Genomic DNA, 18,815 nt, shown 5'->3' with positions numbered 1-18,815 from the left:
GTACGACTTGAGGCTATAAAAGTTTTTGCGCCAATATCCGTTCCAAATTGCTTGGGCCAAGAGTAAACGAAAGGAAAAGGGGTTACAAAAACGGGGAAAAACTAAAATTGAAAGTGCGCCATGGTAAATTTGACTAATGGGGTTTTTTCCTTTTTGCCTGTAATGCACACTCTGATGGATAACCTTTGGGCACTCACTCAACGTAATCGAATCGACGAATTCTTGGCATTTCGTAAATCAGATGGAGTTTTGTGGGGGCCGAACTTGACTTGGGGCCTTAGCCACCCCCTCGGAAACTTGGAAACTAGAACGGAACTGAGCAGCGTTTGTTGCATTAGCAAAATTGAAATAACAACAGCAGCGGCAACCTTACATACAGTGGGTATATGGTATATGCTATGGTATGCATATACAAATGTATGCCAAACAAGGGCATCCCCCGAATTGGGGTCGTGGTCGGCCCATCAAAAAGGGAGCCAGCGAACATTTCTCAACAATTAAATTTCTGGTCTGCCGCTTAGCGAGTTGCTCTTTGACATTTTGCATTTGGCTTGGGATCTGGAGAGATGTCAAAGTGGGGCGGACCTCGCAGCTTTTTTGGCATTAACCCCAGCATTTTACGATTAACGGTTCCGACAGCTCGAAAAACCATTTCTCACATGTCACTTATAAGCTCGCATATGCGCAGTTATTTTGGTTAGCCCTATAAGCCCAGTTGAAAGTAGAATCAAAAGAATTTTAAATTTTGCATTTAACCAATTTTAGTAATTTACGATAATATTAAAAATTCATTAAACACTTATATAAAACGTAGTAATCCTAAGATTTCATTTTAAATTATAATATTTTTCAATATAATTTCCATCCCTTTCAGTTTTTTATATTTTTATTAATTTTAAAAATTGAAATATTTTATCTTATAAGAAAAGTTAATTTAATGATTATGAACATTGATTTTAAGATTAAATTCTTTTTTTAAATAAAACAAATCATGGTTTATGATATGATTTTAAATATTTAATTCTTCAGTTCAGTTTTATATCAAATATATTTTATATTATTATTATTTATAAAACCAGTGCTCGGTACCAAAATTTGTAAATATGTGGGTTTGCCAACTCAAGATGTCAACATAATTCAAATCTCGATCGGTTAGCCCGACAGTTGACTGCACAGTGGCGTTGCTGAGCTCGAGATCTCTCGACATGGAAACAGAAATAAGCCAGCTTACGGGCCGCGACACAGAGCCAAGTTGAAAGCAGAGTGTCTAAGAGGCAAGAAACCAGACGACAAATGCCACAGAACACGTAATGATGATAAACGCGGGATGCAAGAAGTGGCCAGAAGTGGGTTGTGGGTGGAACCACTGCAGGGCGGAATGGATAGAATGTGGGGGGATGGGCGGTTGGGGGCTGGGCCTGTTCTTTAACCCATACAGCTCGGTGACATAATCGGCACAGTTGGCCTGGCAACAACTGTTTTGCCCCAGCGCTTGTTGTTACAAAACAGCCAGCTGGAGGGGCTTCTCGAGGGGTTCTTTCGGTACAGGAGAAAAGGGGAATGGGGAAGGGTGAAAGGAGCTGGGTCCCCAGCACTTGACATTAAAATAATCATATACTTATGTACCCCTAAAGTCAGACTGTTGTGCGTTATGCATTGCGGACTTCCGATGACGAATGGTACCTTTTCTCAATTCACCTTGACTGAATTTTCGAGGAAATTGTACCTTTGTCCGCCAGGAGTTGCCTGGGCAACAATTTCCAATTAATTATTTGCATAGCGCATTACCGAGAAATGCGACCGACAGCCATAATTGGAATAGGAACGCATTAAAAGTGATTCAGGCAACTTCTCGGTTAACTTGTTTGTGTGGAAAGCAAAGGAACCTTTATCGATAGGAGCAATCAAGGTAATGATGCTTTTTCCGGGTAATCGGCAATCGATAGCCCTTGATGATTGGCTTGTATAATCCATTGGAGGTAACGGAAGTTACAATGGTAAGCATAGAGGTATAAACCAACTAGCTACCAATCTACCAATCAATATTCACGCACACTCGCCTGTTTTCATTTCCCCCCATTTTTCTTGGGGTTTTCGCTGGAATCGAAAACGGAGATTGGAGGTCATGCCGTGTCTGACCCAAAACTGCACGTTTCTTTTTTTTTGCCTCGTTGTGTGTTTGCTTTTTGGTCTGTGACCTTTGACATCTGACTGCTCCCCGGTACCACTTCTAGTTCTAGCCGGGTTGATTGACATAATTCATTCCGACCGCCTTGATTTGGTTTCGAGTTTTGGATATGGATTCCTGTCGCCTATCGATTTCGTCTAAATGTCAATCGAACTCTGCTAAATGTCATTGAACCGCTGACGCCGATCGGGGGGCGTAAGCTTGGCCTGTGGGCGTGGCCGGACTTGTGCCTTGGCCATTTTATGGCTTCATTTCAATTTGGCATTAATTGGTGAATGTTCATTGTTGCTGTTGTTTCTGTTGTTGCGCCTGCATTTTCATAGTTTCGCCTGCGGCCGGCAATCAACAAGCAGCTGGCATCTCTCCCGCTCTCTTCCTCTGGGTGCACTTAGAGAAAAACTTTGTTTATAAGTTGCAAACTCTTACATAGCTATGTTAGCTTTAAACCAAAGCAGGTTTCTTGAATTTTTAAAAATTGCAAAGCCTAAACTGGTTGGGAATTTTAGTAACCAACTTGAACTCTACAAAGTTTTTGAACTCTTCCATTACCTTTTCTTGGAATAATACTTCTTAACATTTAAAAAAACCTTTTAGGTTTGCAATATTATCCCATAATTTGAATGCCTACAATTTTTTGGAAGAATTTTTTTAAACAATTATTTTAATAAAAAAAAAATTTTTAATCGTTTCTTTAAACAAATTTTTTTTAAATGCCTAAAAATAACTTTTATAGCCATACTATTTGCATTTTTTTAACAGTGGTACCTACTTTCTAATATTCGTATGTAGAGAAGAGATCTCAAACAACTATTTTTGAAGAATATCATTCGATTTTCTTGACTAACATATTCAACCTCCTTTATAATATTGTTATTCAACACAAACCCTGGTTCCTACTTCAACATTTTTTAATTTAATTTGAAATACAATTAAATTCTTAAGGTGTACATTTCAGCTGGTTATTTTTCCCCAGGTGTACTACCTTATTTTCCTTTAGCTCCTCCTGCCTCCCAACCATCCCATGCTCCACTGAGTTGCCTGTGTCTGTGCCGTTTTGGCCATGCAGATTGTTGCTGGCTGGAACATTTTCAATGCATAATCAACAACAACAGCAATGGCAACAACATCTCGCTACGTGACGAATTACGTGCAAAATTGCTACCCAACAGCCACATTGCCGATCCAAGTGTTGCCCTTTGTGCAGCTGCTGTTGCCGTTGCCATGACGTTTCACAGCTTTTTATTAAATTTATTTTTATTTGATTTTGCGATTTAGCGATTCTGGTTGCTGACTCAAAGACTTTTTTCTAATGCGCAAAAACATACGTATTCCCTTTGAGCTTTCGTCAAAGTCTGGATCACCACATGCGAGTGTCACGTACATCATGTCGAAAATTTTATTGATCCCCAAGCCTTTTTAAGCGTTTCATTCTCAGCTGCTACTCCCATAGTATATATTTTTTTTATTTCGGTACGCACAAGGCATAATTTTTGTATCAAATTGCAATTTTCGTGGCTGCCAGAAGAAGATCGCCGTGGTAACTCCTCAACTTTTTCGGACCGACTGGTTGGTTGACTGGTTGGTTGGTTGTTACGCTTGCAGGTGAAATTGTGCGCAGCGTAACATATTATTAAATTGCCTTGATTATGGTGGCTCGGAGCTTGGAGCCTGGTCTTGGCCAGAGAGAAATAGCCAATTTGAAACCGCCCGAGTATTTCCTGTCGTGTTGCTGCTCTTCCTCTCCACTGACCGGCAATTAAAGTGTGTAAACATGGCCGACAGAGGCCACTGAGCTGGCCAAAAGCGATCCTAAATCGACTGTCAGAGTGGCAGAGCAGACGTTTGATCATAAATCTTAGAGTGCTGCCAAAAATAGAGTCATTCTTTCAGGGGATCGGATCGGATCCGAATGGAATGGACTCGATTCGTTTCGATTCGATCCGATGGATGGATGGTTGGGTGAATGCATGACTGCCTGGGCTAGTTCGACAGCAGAACAGGAACAAAAAGAACGATAAAGACCAGAAATAAACCCACCGCCACACACATGCAGCAGACAACAAAGAAATCGGCGGCTAAGAAGGGGCCTCGAAAAAAAAGGGGGAGGCACTGCACTCCAAAGAATAGGAATACTATTTTCGTAGCACCGATTTAGAAATACTCTGGGGGCAAGTCAGGAGTTCATAAGATTTTGGTAATTAAAGGTGATTGATGTCTTACGGAAATGGGAAATAGAATTTCTATAGACTTTTAAAGTACCTTTATGAACTCATTTTAAAGCAGAGATATTACAGCTGGAGTGTCTTCCTGTTATCACAAAAAATTATTCTGTAATCCTTTAATAGATTACCTCATATGTGAACATTTTAGTTCTATTAGTGGGGCTCTTTCATTTTTACCATTTGAAGGATTACCTTATCGAAATTATCGCGTGTTTGTAATACCGCAAAGTAAGGGTATCGAAAGGTTTTTGCCGCTCTAATGATTGATCTACGATTAGTTGAACAAATGGAGGTTCTTCAAATGCCCTCTGGAGTGGGGATTCGGGTTGAAACCGCACCAAACTGAGCCGTTTATATGGGTCAATAGACTGACGATCGATTGATAATGGCTTGTCAGATAATTGTTGTGCCAGTTTTACCCTTTTCCATTTACTTGCAGTCACTTTGCTTGTCTTTCCGTCATAAATTGAATTTATTATAGGGTTCTTCGGTTGGGCCTCATCGCTAATCTTAAAAATGAAGCAACCTTTCAAATACTTTTATTTATTGTTGTGAAATACGCAATAGTTTGGTTTAGTTTTTGTTTTTATTTCCCTGCTTTTAGTGGCTGTGTTTATTATGTCATAACGATTTTAGTCACGCATCTGTGTCGACAGTTTTTCATAACTTTTCCTTTATTTTCTTTGCTTTGTTTCTGCTGCGTTTGCTTTCGCACCTGCAATTTACCGCTTTGGGTTTTGTTCACTTTTTTCTTGCTTTTCACTTGGCCAAATTATGTCACTTTTTGTTTAAATGTTTATTTAAACACCGCCAAAAAGTTTCAATTTCCGTTTGCTCATTAGGCCCGGGCGTGCTGTTGGTTTTGGGCTCTTTCGAAGTATTTTAGAGGGGAATGCGGTGGAGTGGGGGCCTACATAATTAAGCGCTTTCCGACCAACTACGGGCTGCTAGAGGAACCGCCTACACGCAGCGGTAGAAATAGCTTAATGCCCCATCAAACTAGCTGCGATTTCGGTTCGCATTTGGGCCTGCACATGCAAATACCCTGCATTTTTGCAAAAAAAAATGGGAATGAACAAAAATCGTTACTTTATAGACCCTAAAAAATTTCAAAATGTATTCAACATTACAAGAACATTTTTTTAAATTACTTTATTTTAAACAAATATTAATCAGTAGTAAATAGATGATTTTTTTAATGTATTTTCTAAGTTCCTACTTATTTTTTAAACGGTTTAAAAATGTACCTCTTAACTCTACTAAGTTTATTACTAGCATAATATTTAGGGTACTTTCTAGTCTTGTACTTTTATATAATTATTACTTGTTTTCTCTTTGCGGTTGATTTGTTCTTCCCTTCTATTATTTTTTGGGTGCTAATGAGTTTAACAACCTACGGCCATTTATGACGAGAAATTTGAAAATGGATGTTGGAAATGTACCGGGAATACCGAGCAATGGTTTAGTCACCGCGAAAAAGATGAATCAGCTTTACGATTTAAAGAAACTCTATTTTTTCTAAGGAAGTTTTATTTCTAAAGAACTCGATTTTCTTCATTCTTACAAGGAAAAACATTTTCGTGTAGTAAAATGTGCTTCTTATCAAAATTCAAGTTTTTATCGCAAAACAAATAAATGCATAAGAGTGTTTGAACCCATGACATCATATAAACTGAGCTAAAATAGTAGATGATCAAATTGTTGTTTTAGCATATGCAGTACTTCAGGGTTCTTTTTTTGCTGACCGTTCACAGATCCATTTAGGGGGCAGAATAATTAAATGCCATCTATTGAGGAAACAGCGGAGATGATGGTGATGATGATGATGGGTGAATGGGTGAATGGGCTATGGGCAAATATCATTTCTATTGGACCTCTCATTCTCCAATGTTTATTATTTCTTCTATCCCATAAGCCTGTCATTAGTGCTTTAATCACGCACACAGGCAGAAATAAGTCGTGCCCAGCTCAACCCAGCACTTGTTTATTAAAATTGCTAAAAGCAACGCGATAATGACGTTTGCTCGTAAAAAGCAAGAAATTAGCATATTCATGCTTTCATTAAGATGACAAACTGCAGGCGGCGATGGGAGCAGTTCAGTTCAGCTTGGGTTTTTATGTTACTGGTGCATCCCACCCAGGCAACTTGGAACCCAAAAGTGAGACAAGACAATGCTCCAAATCAGACCAGACCATCGAGGTAATGGAGGCGACTACAGAAATAGACACACTCCACGACGAATGAAAAGCGAAACTATTAGCACGGAAATGGGAAATGTTTCTCCATCTTGGCTCCGCGTGGTTATTTATTTTTAGCCAAAAAATGAGGAGAAAAGAAGCAGGAACGGAGGGTAAAAACTAAACCGTCAGTCGGCAAAGAAAAATCCATAAACTTAGAAACGTAATGTGGCCAAAGCTTATGGAAATCCAACGCCGCCATGATCAAAGTGTTCCGAAAATACTCTACCCAGCTAATGGAAAATTGGACTATGGACTACCAATAAAAATACCTTTTCAAATTTATTTATCACCTTTAAATAAAGATAAGAAATTTCCCGGTCCGGGTCTAATAAAAGTGTGGAATTTATAAGGAGATTAAATATAATATTTATATCGAAGTAGTTTCGAAGAACCCGACTTTAATAAGCTTATGCTAATATGCTAAGACGTTGATAAATAATATTTCATAAAACATATATTAAAATGTTCATGTGCAACAAAAATGTTAAAAATATTTAGCATACATTTTTCTGACTAGAGTCTTTTGAAAAAACGTGCTCAAGAGCAGCTCAGACGTTTGCCTATGGCAAGTAAACTAAATACGCTTTTTTCCTCTCGTTGGCCGTCTGTTTGTTTGTTTAATTTTAGTCAGCTTGGTTTTGATCGCCTCGGCGATGGAGTAGTGCAAATTTGTTTGCCAAAAAAGCAGCTGGGAAAGGCAAACCAAAAAGCAGAGAAATATTGTTCGAGACGTGCCGCTGCATAGGCAAACAAAAAACTGGCAAGATCAGGGAGCAGCGCCGTACAGAAAAGTATAACTTCCATTGTTCAGTTTAGACAAATGTTTTTTTACAAAAAATACAAGGCAAAAAAAAAACGAAAACAATACTATACCAGTGACACCAAACAAGCTTTACGAGTAAATGAAATTTCTGTTGATTATGTAACAAACTAAAAGAGAGTGAGAGACAAAGAAAGAGCTATCTTTATTGTTGTTAAGCTGGGCTGTTTAAAGAAAAGTGGTTAGGAAATTGACAGGCAGCTATTTGCATAAATGGAATTAGTGAGCCGCAGCTAACAAGGCCTAAAAAACCCAGCCCAGACCCACAAACTTTTTGACCCCGTCGGGCCGATGGTAATTATCGGTATCTGAAAGATACGAAACCCAGCGAAATACAATTCAGAACATATAGTATAGTTTGATTTATTATACCCGTTACTCGTTTTTCATTAAACATATATCTTTCTTTATATCTCAAAGATAGATTTCATTGTATCTTAAAGATACACAATTTAGGATGTTTCAATTTAGAATATATTTTATGGCCTATTTTATTTTGATTTAAATAGTAATGTTTGCTTTTTTGCTCCTATTAGTTTGTATCTCAAAGATAGTTTTCATGGACTATTTGTTGATAAGGAATGTGCTTATAATATGCCCATGTTTATATGTACATTTTCCTTGCCTTGCTCTTTTTTTATGCTCCGCAATTTCGATGTTCTCTTCTGGCCATTCTTTGTGCTTGAATTTCGCTGGCAAAACGAGTTTTTTTCGTGAATGTTTTTTGAAGTTGTCTCAATGAGAGTTTCATTCTTGAAATGCAAACAGCTGTGTGGCAGAGACATGTGCACAGATACAGATGCGGATATGGATACAGATATGGATACACAGATACGGATACAGATACATCCACGGCATGTGAATGTGAATGGGCATGGGAAGCATGAGAAGAGCCCGGTATTTCGCCCATCAGCAAACCCAGGCACAGACCGCAAATTTAACCATAAAATATGGTAACGAAACACCTGCTCTTACCTGCAAAAAAGTGTCGTCTGTCCGCCCCTCTCACCCGAGTATCTGTGTGAGTACTCTGCCATTGTGTTCTACCCTCCCCCTCTTCTTGTTTATTGTTTAATCTGCCATTGCACTTTGCAGGTCTTTGCATTTATTTGGCATGACAGCCGAGGGGCGACACTGCAGTTTAAATATTCTACATCTACTTCTACTTCTACTTCACCCTGCTCAAATTTCAAATGGTACGAATAAACAAGAAGTGGAACTATCTTCTCTATTTTTCTGCTCTTCAACTATATTTCTCCACTGTCGCCGCGTGTAAATAAAGCCACAGTCCTCTGAAAACTCACTCCACCTCCACCTCTGCTGTTGACAGGCAAACTCAGAGATTTATGAAAGTTATAAATATAGCGAACCAAGTCTCCCGTTGCCACCGAATCTGGAGCAAACGAAGAAGCAGATGCAGCTGCCACTTTATGCTGAGGACAGCCATCCGAATTTGATCGAAAACTTTGCCCGCAGAATGTTATTTTTAAAGTTTTGCTATCGTTGTCGCATTGAGTTATGGCATTACTTTCCTGCTTTGCTGAAGAGTACTACAAATAATGGGAGGATGTATTATGGTAATGTCATCGTTACCGAGTACAATAAGTTACATCATAAGAACCGAATCGGTTTGGGAAGTACACGGTTTTTAAAAAGATAGTATTCCTTTGTTTGGTATATATTCGTTTTCTTATAAGTTTGGTATATTGTGTAGTATTTTTAAGGGCTTCTAAATTAAGAAGATCTACATAGGTACTTTATGATGTTGAAGAAACAAATTAGGCTATTCAAGTTAAAGGCTCAAATATAATTGATTTTAATAAATTCTTTCTGGGCTGGACTAACTTTATACCCAAAAACTAATGTTTTTCTTTTAACGAAATCAAGAACTTTGATGCTCCCTCTGCACAATTGATTTCTGTGTTTCCATGCCAGCTGACCTTTGGACTCATGGTGCCCCTGTCGCTTGTTGCTCCTCACACATTAGACCCTGTCATCCACAGACCCCCCCATATAAACTCAATTAGAGGTGCAGCGAGACGCTAAAAGCCTTGCGAGACCTCATTTTGCGGGCTGCGCTCAGGTGGGCGAGCTAATCAAATGAATGCAGCGAATACGTGGGTTACTTTGGTGTAATAATCAAATTAATTTGCATAAGCTGCGACCCCGTGACATTAAACCATTTGTGGCCGCCCCGGTGGCAGTTTCACTGAGTGTGCCTATGGTCAGGTCAGGTCGGTTGCCCTGATTTCAGAGCCCTACCCTTGATGGTTGATGGTTGATGGTTGTTGGCGAGTCCTGCTGCAGTTTTTAGCATTTAGCATTTTCAGCATGCAATCGAGCGGCGGGGCGATGTTTGCCCTTTGCGTTAGTTTGAAAATTTATTGTAATGCGATTGTGTCGACCAACAACTATGGAGCGGTGGTCTGTTGTGGGTCTCGTTCTGGGCCGGTTGCATTGCATGCAAGGCAAACGAGCGAAAATCGATGCTACGAGAGCACTGTCATGCAACGGGGAGGTACCTGTACTTGCGTATAATGAAATACACTTTTACGCCCATTTCCCAGAAAATACCAGAGGCGGCTCTGCACTCAGAATAAAACCTTCTTGGAATGATGATAGATTGATTTTTGTTTTAGGAACTTAAAGGGAAATTATTGTTCATAACAATTTGTAAAGAATTCTTATCTAATGTAATATAGTATTTTGTAGTTTCTTTTTTATGGTGCATTACTAATTGAATCAATTAATTTAAAAAAGCTATAAAATATTTTCTAGTTAACTTAATATGGTATTTCTTTTTTTGAACATTCTTCACTATCATATATATTACTTAAAACAACATTTTTTCTAAGTGCTGCGTAAACCCAAACACACAGACACGAAAATTGATTTCCCTAAACAACAGCAAAAGTACAAAACCGATGCCGGCACCACAGATACAAATGCAAACACGAATACCAGAACAAACACTGGGGTCGCGCCATCAAAGATATCGTATCTCATGGATGCCCCTTTTTAGTATCTGTGAGTAACTCCATGTGTACGTGAATTCTTGTTTTTGTATAGCGCACCATGTTTTCAATGTATTTCTTTTTTTGCCAACTTTTTTTTTTGGTTGGTCTGTCGTAATGTGCTTGGTTTAGTTTTGAAATTGAAATGTATGCAAATAGTGGCATGTCGCCTTTGAAAATCGATAAATTCTTTGATGGCAGAGAGCACAGCTGATTGCATGTGAAATAGTCACGCAAAGACTGGGACATGGGGGTTGTAGAACCCTCAAAACTCTTATATCAAATAATCAAGATTTATGCGATTTGTTAATGAATTCTCTCAGTCGCCAGACCCTTAAGGGAATGGTAGTTTAGAATGGAAAATGTTTCAATTGAATGTTGTGTAATATGATATATGGATAATGGATTGTGTTGATTCTGTGACAAGCCTTATGGCTACACGCATATTGTGTAAATATTTACTCCGATTCCAATTTTGATCACATCTCGACGTTTTGTTTTGCCTTTGTTTTTCCCTAAGTCTTTTTTTTTGTTAATTAAATTCAATTTGGACAGCAGTAAAATGACAAACTTTCATTATTATTGATCATGCTAGGCTTAATCAATTTAACCCAGTTTATTCTGGGATGCCGGGTAGGTGGTCCCATTGTTGGAAGAGAATAATTAATGCTGGTTGTGACTAATAAAAAATACTATCTTTACTGTGAAAATAGATATGATGGTAGATAAAAATTTAACACTGAACCTGTTGATTAACGAATAATGCGGGATAAAATTAAATGTTCATGTTAAAAACTTAGGAGTTGAATTATTAGTGAGTAAAAATTTTCTTTTTACTTAAGAATAATCGGTTTTTGGTGTAGACTAAGATGATAATACCAAAAGAATTTCAGGGCTATTATAAAAATTAGTACCTAGCTTTATTAACTTCCCATTTATGTTGGTATAATTCCCTGTTGGCCAACTTTAAAGCCCCAAATGTTGACGGCATGCTGTCCAGAGCTTATAGACAGGACTGTACGTCATGTCAGCGATGTCTGTACATATCTAAACAAAGTTGCAGCGCTAATTTGAAGCCAGCAAACAGAGAGTCAGACAGGGCGAGAGTGATGAGCATTTGCCATTTCACCTTGTGCAACCGCCAGCCACCCTTCACCCCCTGGCTGCCCTGCCCCACCACCCCCTGAAATTCTGTCTGCAGTGCACAAATTCAAGAGCCACACCCCCAAACCCCGTGGACCCCTTTTTCCCGACCATTCAGCCCACGCAAAAGGGGAGCAAGTTTAAATGCAACGAGCAAAAATCAATGCAACCCCAAAGCAGCCCCATGCAACCCCTTCGGAACCCCTTTGGAACCCCTTCGAAACCCCCTTTGGCACCTCTTCTCCCGTGTAGAGTACATTAAAAAAGTCAATTTGCCCTGTTTGTGAGTGGGCGTGGACCGGCGCCATGCTGGTTTATTAGATTGCCGTAAATAAGTTTATGATGTCTCCGAAAAAAGCTAGCGATACTTGTACTTAGATGTAATAAAAATAAAATAGGGCCCCAACTAATGAGAAATTCGTTATTGGATGCAATTTTCCACTAATTTGGAATGTAATTAACCCTCTCATTATGCGATTACCTACAAGTTGTCGATGGTGCCGAAGTAACTCGATAGAAGGATAGAAGAAGGCACATTCCTAAGACTTCCAAGGGAAAACTAATCACACTTGGAGAAAAAATCCCAAAATAATTTTTAAAAAAATAAAATCATTATGGAAAAGAAATTTTTTAAAAAGAAAAACGGTTGTATAATTGACTTTTTTGCTAAAAAAGTAAATCTTGCTTTTAGGAAACTTGAAGAAAGACCAGTTTTCCTTGGTGCATTGCAGCGGAGACAGAGCGGAGCCATTTCCTCATTTGAAATTCTAGAAAGCCAAGAAGTTGCAGAGTAATATATATGCACACATATATATATATATAGAGTGAAAAAGGGTGCCAGTGAGATGTTGGAAATGAGCAATTTCTTTGGCATTTACTTTGAAATTGTTTTGCTTTAGTTTTCTGCTGCCATTTTCCTTTTTGTTTCGTTACCATTTCGCTACTGAGAAAACTTTTCCTTTATTGTTTTCCTTTCTTGCATAACATAATGGCTGAGCAGGGTTCGTTCTTGCTGGGTTTCGAAGCATTGTGTAAATTACCGAAAAATAAAAACCATAACCATCATGTGCACTTACTTTAAATATTTAATATTCAATTCCATTTTCACTTGCAGCACCGACGGCACTGAATCTCCCATACTGGCTGAAGACGGTGGCGATGGTCATGACAAACCGCGATTGCGATACGGCGAACTAGTGATACTCGGGTAAGTCTATAGGAAATAATAATAACAATAGGGCACTACCTAAAGTACTTTGTTTGGACCTGTCAAGTGCTGAAATGAGCACTTCAAGTCTTAGAGTTCTTTGTTCATTGATCTCAAGTATTTTACTTGAGGAGCTTTAGAATAAAACAATAGGCAGGGTCAATATAGCACTGTATTCAATTGCGATAATTCAGTTTTTGCACAGCTGGCATATGGTTACCGAAATTACTTTCACTTTATTTATGTACTTGAAAGGATTTATATAAGAAGCATGAAAGATAAGATAATTAACTTGGCTAAAAAGGGCTATTGAAGAACTTTCAGCCTATCAACATTTGGTTATAAAAATAAATCAGTGTTTAATTTGTTGTAAATCCCAAAATATACCCATTCAGTTGTAACACTTTGAATTATGTCACTTTGCTGATTAAAATCTAAGCGGCTTAAACAGATTACATACTTAACGATTCAAAGATCAAAGATTGCTGCCTAACCAGTTACATTCGACACCAAGCCATACGAAACCTATTATCGCTGTTCCTCACGGATTCATAAATTAAGAATCACTGCATTTTTATGGGATCGGATCTTCAACCGAACCGCCTAAAAGACCCACCGACTCCAGCCATAAACTCAATCAGTCAAACGCAGCTTACAGAAGTTTAAGTGCCGGCCCTCTGTAAACAATGAGCTAGGCTAGCCGCATACATTTGATCCACGCAGCGGTCCGCCGGCGGAGATTGATGGTTCTGGCCAGCAGCTGGGACGGATGATTGTAAATCTTGATGGTCTTGACTGGACTGGACTGGGCCAACAGCCAAGCGCTTGACATTGTGCTGATTGGCAACGCTTTGCCGCTGACTCACAGGCTCCACAAAAATACGGTCTCCGTCTCCAGACTTCTTGAGTCATTAGCCGAAAGCGTTCCGAGTTAAAGCTGCAGTCTGTGTTCTTTATGTCCCAGTTGTTGTTGGCATTTGTTATCTTAACACTTTTTAATTGCCCATAGGACAAAGGCATGGTTAAAACTGGTAAAAATTAAGGGAGCGGAGACCAGACCCTCTGTAGTTCTCCATCAATTCCCCATTTATCATGACGACCCGACCATGCTGGTCCCCCGAGCAACATGTGGTCACTCATTGAGGATTCCCCCACTCCCAAAGTCCCAAAGTGTGTGTGATATATGATAGACAACCGGACGATGATTGCTGGACAACAACCCACAGGAAAAGAGGCTCCGACACTTGAATCGTTGTCAGCAAATCTGAAACTCTTAATTGTTGTCATCAAAATGAGACATAACCAATTAACAAAGCAAAAAAATGAACAACTCTAGCCAAATGTGGGCATGAATACATAATAATATATAAGCAGAGCCTCATAGATATAAAGTTAAAGGTCAACATGTCCCGGGGGTTTTCAAGTGGTTGTAAACATGGATTGGATTTATGTTTTTCATTAGTTGGGTTCCCAGAATTTTACATCACGCACAGAAAGATTATTGTTCTCCGAACGGATCAGTTCATCCAAAAATATTTTCAAGAATTTCCGAAACCATTATTTTACGACCGACACGGAAGATTGAAATTTTCCGGTATTATTCCTGAACAGTTTGTCAATGAATTCACATAAAATATTATTGATATTTAATGTCTGATCATTAAGTGGAATAAATAAAGTGTCAGGAGAGATTAGAAAGATTATAGGACTTGTCTAAGTTTCAGAATTCCAAACTTGATTGTATCAAAATGACCTAACTTTATGGCTTCATAGAAGTATTTCGTAAAATCGTATATTTGAAAGCCATAAACATAGTTTTTGTACATTCAAATCAAAGAAAGAGAACATTAAAAAGTTGTTTTGATACGTTGTTTATATCCTTCCGAAATTCTTGATTTTCTAAGAACTTGTTGCGACATTTCTTGATTTATAGCTCTAAAAAGATTATTATAAAGCTTATATCCGCAGTAACCCAATTTCGGAATATTAGACATCTGCTCTAACCCTTAACAAAAAAAGAACTCTTTCTAGTCATAAGCCACATCGACCCAAAATCAATAACATTTCCATTTGCTAGAACTGACATCTATCGGTAATTACTCGTTTTATGGCCTAGCTAATGTAGCAAAACTACCGAAATAGCCCAGGGAAAACAAAAGCTAGCCCGCAATTCTTTTGAGTTATTAGTGGCCATTATCTGTGGAAGGCGGGGAAGTGTTGCTGCCCACTAATTGTGTAAACATATTGCCGACGTCGAGGCAGAACTTGACCTATAAAATCAACGAATTATATTCGTTGAGCAATAATCCCGCATGCCAAACGCAACTCTTATCAACTTGCCCCACATCTGTCACCAAATGTATAAAGTATCTCATACTGAATCGCTGTATCTGTCTCATTGCAGCTACAATGGTTACTTGCTACAGGGCGATCGCGGTCGGCGACGCTCCAAGTTTGTGCTCCACAAGCGGACGGAGGCGAGCGGCGTCAAGCGGTCCAAGCACTACATCGTCCAGTCGCCACAGACCTCGAAGGCCATCCTGGATGCCAATCAGCATTCAATCTCGTACACGCTCTCACGCAACCAGGCGGTAATCGTGGAGTACAAGGAGGACGCGGAAACGGACATGTTTCAGGTGAGACAGACACCCAAAAAAAATGAACTGGCATTCCAAACCCCAAGAGCTTCGGTTTCATGGTTTGACATTGATGAATGTTATTCGACTAATTAGCCATGGCCAAGGGCCAGAAATAGTGCACCGCCGTCTGAGAATGTCAAAAGTCTTCTGTGTGTTGACTTCTAACTCCAGGCCAGCCGGCAGGTCATTCAATATTTATATCGGCCTGGCAACCAAAGTATCTTTTCCTGAAGTGGCCTGAAGTGTAATGCCAATATTGCATGATTCGTCATTTATTTGCCGTCTGATAAATTGCCTTATCAGTTTCTCCAACCCCCAATCCCCATTCCCCATCCCCATTACTCTCACCCTCGGACTAATCATGATGATTGCTCTGCTCCGCCAGGTGGGACGCTCCTCGGAGTCACCGATTGACTTTGTGGTGATGGACACGCTGCCGGGCGATAAGAAAGATGCCAAGGTGATGCAGAGCACAATTTCTCGGTTCGCCTGCCGCATTCTGGTCAACCGCTGTGAGCCTGCCAAGGCGAGAATATTCGCCGCCGGCTTCGATTCGAGCAGAAACATATTCCTCGGGGTAAGTCGACTGTCTTGGCTATCTTGGCTAACTCCTGCTGATTCTAATGAACCACGAACTTGACTTTGCACAGGAGAAGGCCACCAAGTGGCAGGACAATGTGGAAATCGATGGCCTGACCACCAACGGTGTGCTGATTATGCATCCCAAGGGTTCGTTCTGTGGCGGCAATGCCAAGTGCGGCCTCTGGCGCGAGTGCTCCGTGGGCGGCGATGTCTTCAGCCTGCGGGAATCGCGTTCGGCCCAGCAGAAGGGTCAGCCGGTAGGTTCAATTTGTTATCCTGTCAGACAGTTGATTTAAGTTTATAATTTTCCCCCAGATCTATGACGAATGCAACATCTTGCAGGATGGCACACTTATTGATCTCTGCGGCGCAACATTGCTCTGGCGTTCCGCCGAGGGCTTGCAGCATTCGCCGGTGGGTATCCTTGGAAATCTATAAGGATATATGTCAGTGGTGGCCCATAGAGGTGGAGCACATGCTCAGTGAAAGCGCTGATGTATACTGTGTGTGTGTAGACATAGCGATGATAGAACATAAGAAGAGCAGTATCCCTTGGGCCGCCTGCTTTGCTTCTGTTGACCACCACTGCTATATATGGATTTTGGACAACTAGAAAATCCAATCCGGGATAAGAATCACCTTAAGCGAACCAAAACTAACCTCTTATTAATTACAGACCAAACACGATTTGGAGAAACTTATCGATGCCATCAACGCCGGTCGTCCACAGTGCCCGGTGGGCCTGAACACGCTGGTTATACCACGCAAAGTTAACATTGGGGATCAGGTGAACCAGCCTTACGTGTACTTAAACTGTGGCCATGTGCAGGGTGAGTTTCAATGCTTTCTTATGTGCTTGGAAAAAAAAATCTATAATTTTACTCGATTTACTCCGACAGGCCATCACGATTGGGGTCAGGACGAGAATACTGGCGCCCGCCGCTGCCCCATGTGCCTGGAACTCGGTCCGGTGGTCACCCTGTGCATGGGCCTGGAACCGGCCTTCTATGTGGACGTGGGCGCCCCAACGTACGCGTTCAATCCATGTGGACACATGGCGACTGAGAAAACTGTCAAGTGAGCAACTCCGCACACTGTTATGACTGAAATATGACTCTACTAATTGTTAACCTTCGATTCTTGCAGATACTGGGCCAATGTGGAGATACCGCACGGCACCAACGGATTTCAGGCCGTCTGTCCCTTCTGTGCGACGCCCCTGGATGGAGCGACTGGCTACATAAAGTTAATATTCCAGGATAATCTAGATTAAATATAAATATAATACATAAACGCGTGTATTTACGTCTATATAGATACTGTAGTAATTGAAAGATGTCCAAGTTTGAAGCAGGCATTAAAACTAGGCTTTATTTATTATCATTAATTAACATTTAAATGCAACAGAAAGCGGAAACAATTTCTGAATACTGAATTAAACAAAAAAAACAAAAACATACAAAAGGAGAATGAAAGGTATCGAAGTGAAATTTTGTATTTGTTGTGTCTCTGGCTGCTAGAGTTTTGCACTATTCGATTGCTACCATATAATTGCAGCATTATGTTTGGCAAATCAATGCGATTAATTACGAAATTAACAGACTCGCTCCCCAACTACCCATTACACACCCCATTCCCTGATCGAAATTGCATGTTAATGCTTCATGTTTGGTTTCCCCGACTGTATAATGTAAAGATTATTTGAAATAATGAAAGCAAGGCATAGCAAACGTAATGATCAGCAGCCATCAGGCATACGAATTAATGGAAATTGCATAATTGTAAAAGTTGAGACCGAATGTAAATCGCAGATATATTTATAGCCCACCACGGGCAAGCCGCATAAATTGTGTATAATTGTGTAAAAACAAACAAGATTTGAAATGTAATCGTTGAACCTAATTATTCGCAATCAATTGCAACTACCCAACATTGCTGTGGGTCGGGCAACCAACCCATGAACAGCAACAACATTTACGTATTTCTCACCAAATCTAGAGCTTACATTTAGAAAGATGAATTTTCGAGGAGAACCTAACACAATAATAAACAACAATTAAACTTCAGCAAGTGAAAACATGGTAAAGCATTATTCTAAATAACAAATAATAATGATAAACGAAAACAAAAACCGTATGAACAACATGTACAGTTTCAAAACTCTGTCAACAAATACGTATGAATGCGAATTCATGAAATCGAACGCGTAATATGATAGCATTATACGTACATATGTCTAGATCTATATAGGTTATAATATATCTGCAGCGATCTACGTGTGTTGATATTCATTTTCTGCCCAAATCGCATTATACATTACTAAGTTAGTTAATCTTACACCTTATTATTATACATTACGATTATTTGTATTATTATTTTGTATGCATTAAACACGTCTGTGTGTTCATTAAATGTTGCGCCGCGGTGTGTTAACAAATCACAGCATTGCAAAACAAAAACAAAACAACAAAATAGTTCATAATAAATACAAAATGTAAAATAAAAACTTTCTAGCAATACACATAAATGATTCTCTGAGTACTTATTTATGCATTTCGCGATTCGATTTTATTGGTTTTGAGATATATGTGGGGTTAACTTTAGTGATAAATTATTTTAAAATCTAAACCGATAGCTTCTCTGGAACAGGAACAGTTGAAATCTAATTTTTTCTGCGGATGTTTAAAAGAGTTTCTAGCAGCCTGTTTATGATAAGATAGTACAACAGCTATTGCCGACAAAATAATTTACCTTTTTAT

General features: G+C 39.5%; 1 protein-coding gene across 1 annotated transcript in view; it reads left to right on the top strand.

Moving 5' to 3' along the window:
* The window catches only part of LOC119560499 (protein pellino), a 31,923-nt gene extending 13,735 nt beyond the window's left edge, over positions 1-18,188 (top strand). Inside the window, exons 2-9 of the mRNA XM_037873973.1 lie at positions 12,743-12,835; positions 15,240-15,471; positions 15,860-16,051; positions 16,125-16,313; positions 16,372-16,470; positions 16,733-16,886; positions 16,956-17,133; positions 17,203-18,188. Of these exons, the coding sequence (XP_037729901.1) occupies positions 12,743-12,835; positions 15,240-15,471; positions 15,860-16,051; positions 16,125-16,313; positions 16,372-16,470; positions 16,733-16,886; positions 16,956-17,133; positions 17,203-17,329 (1,264 nt within the window). The 3' untranslated portion in view covers positions 17,330-18,188. The remainder of the gene's footprint in view (positions 1-12,742; positions 12,836-15,239; positions 15,472-15,859; positions 16,052-16,124; positions 16,314-16,371; positions 16,471-16,732; positions 16,887-16,955; positions 17,134-17,202) is intronic.
* Positions 18,189-18,815: the final 627 nt, after the last annotated feature.

The sequence above is a fragment of the Drosophila subpulchrella genome, chromosome 3R (assembly GCF_014743375.2).
Source record: "Drosophila subpulchrella strain 33 F10 #4 breed RU33 chromosome 3R, RU_Dsub_v1.1 Primary Assembly, whole genome shotgun sequence".
In the NCBI taxonomy this organism is placed as follows: domain Eukaryota; kingdom Metazoa; phylum Arthropoda; class Insecta; order Diptera; family Drosophilidae; genus Drosophila; species Drosophila subpulchrella.
This window is presented reverse-complemented; position numbering and strand designations above follow the sequence as displayed.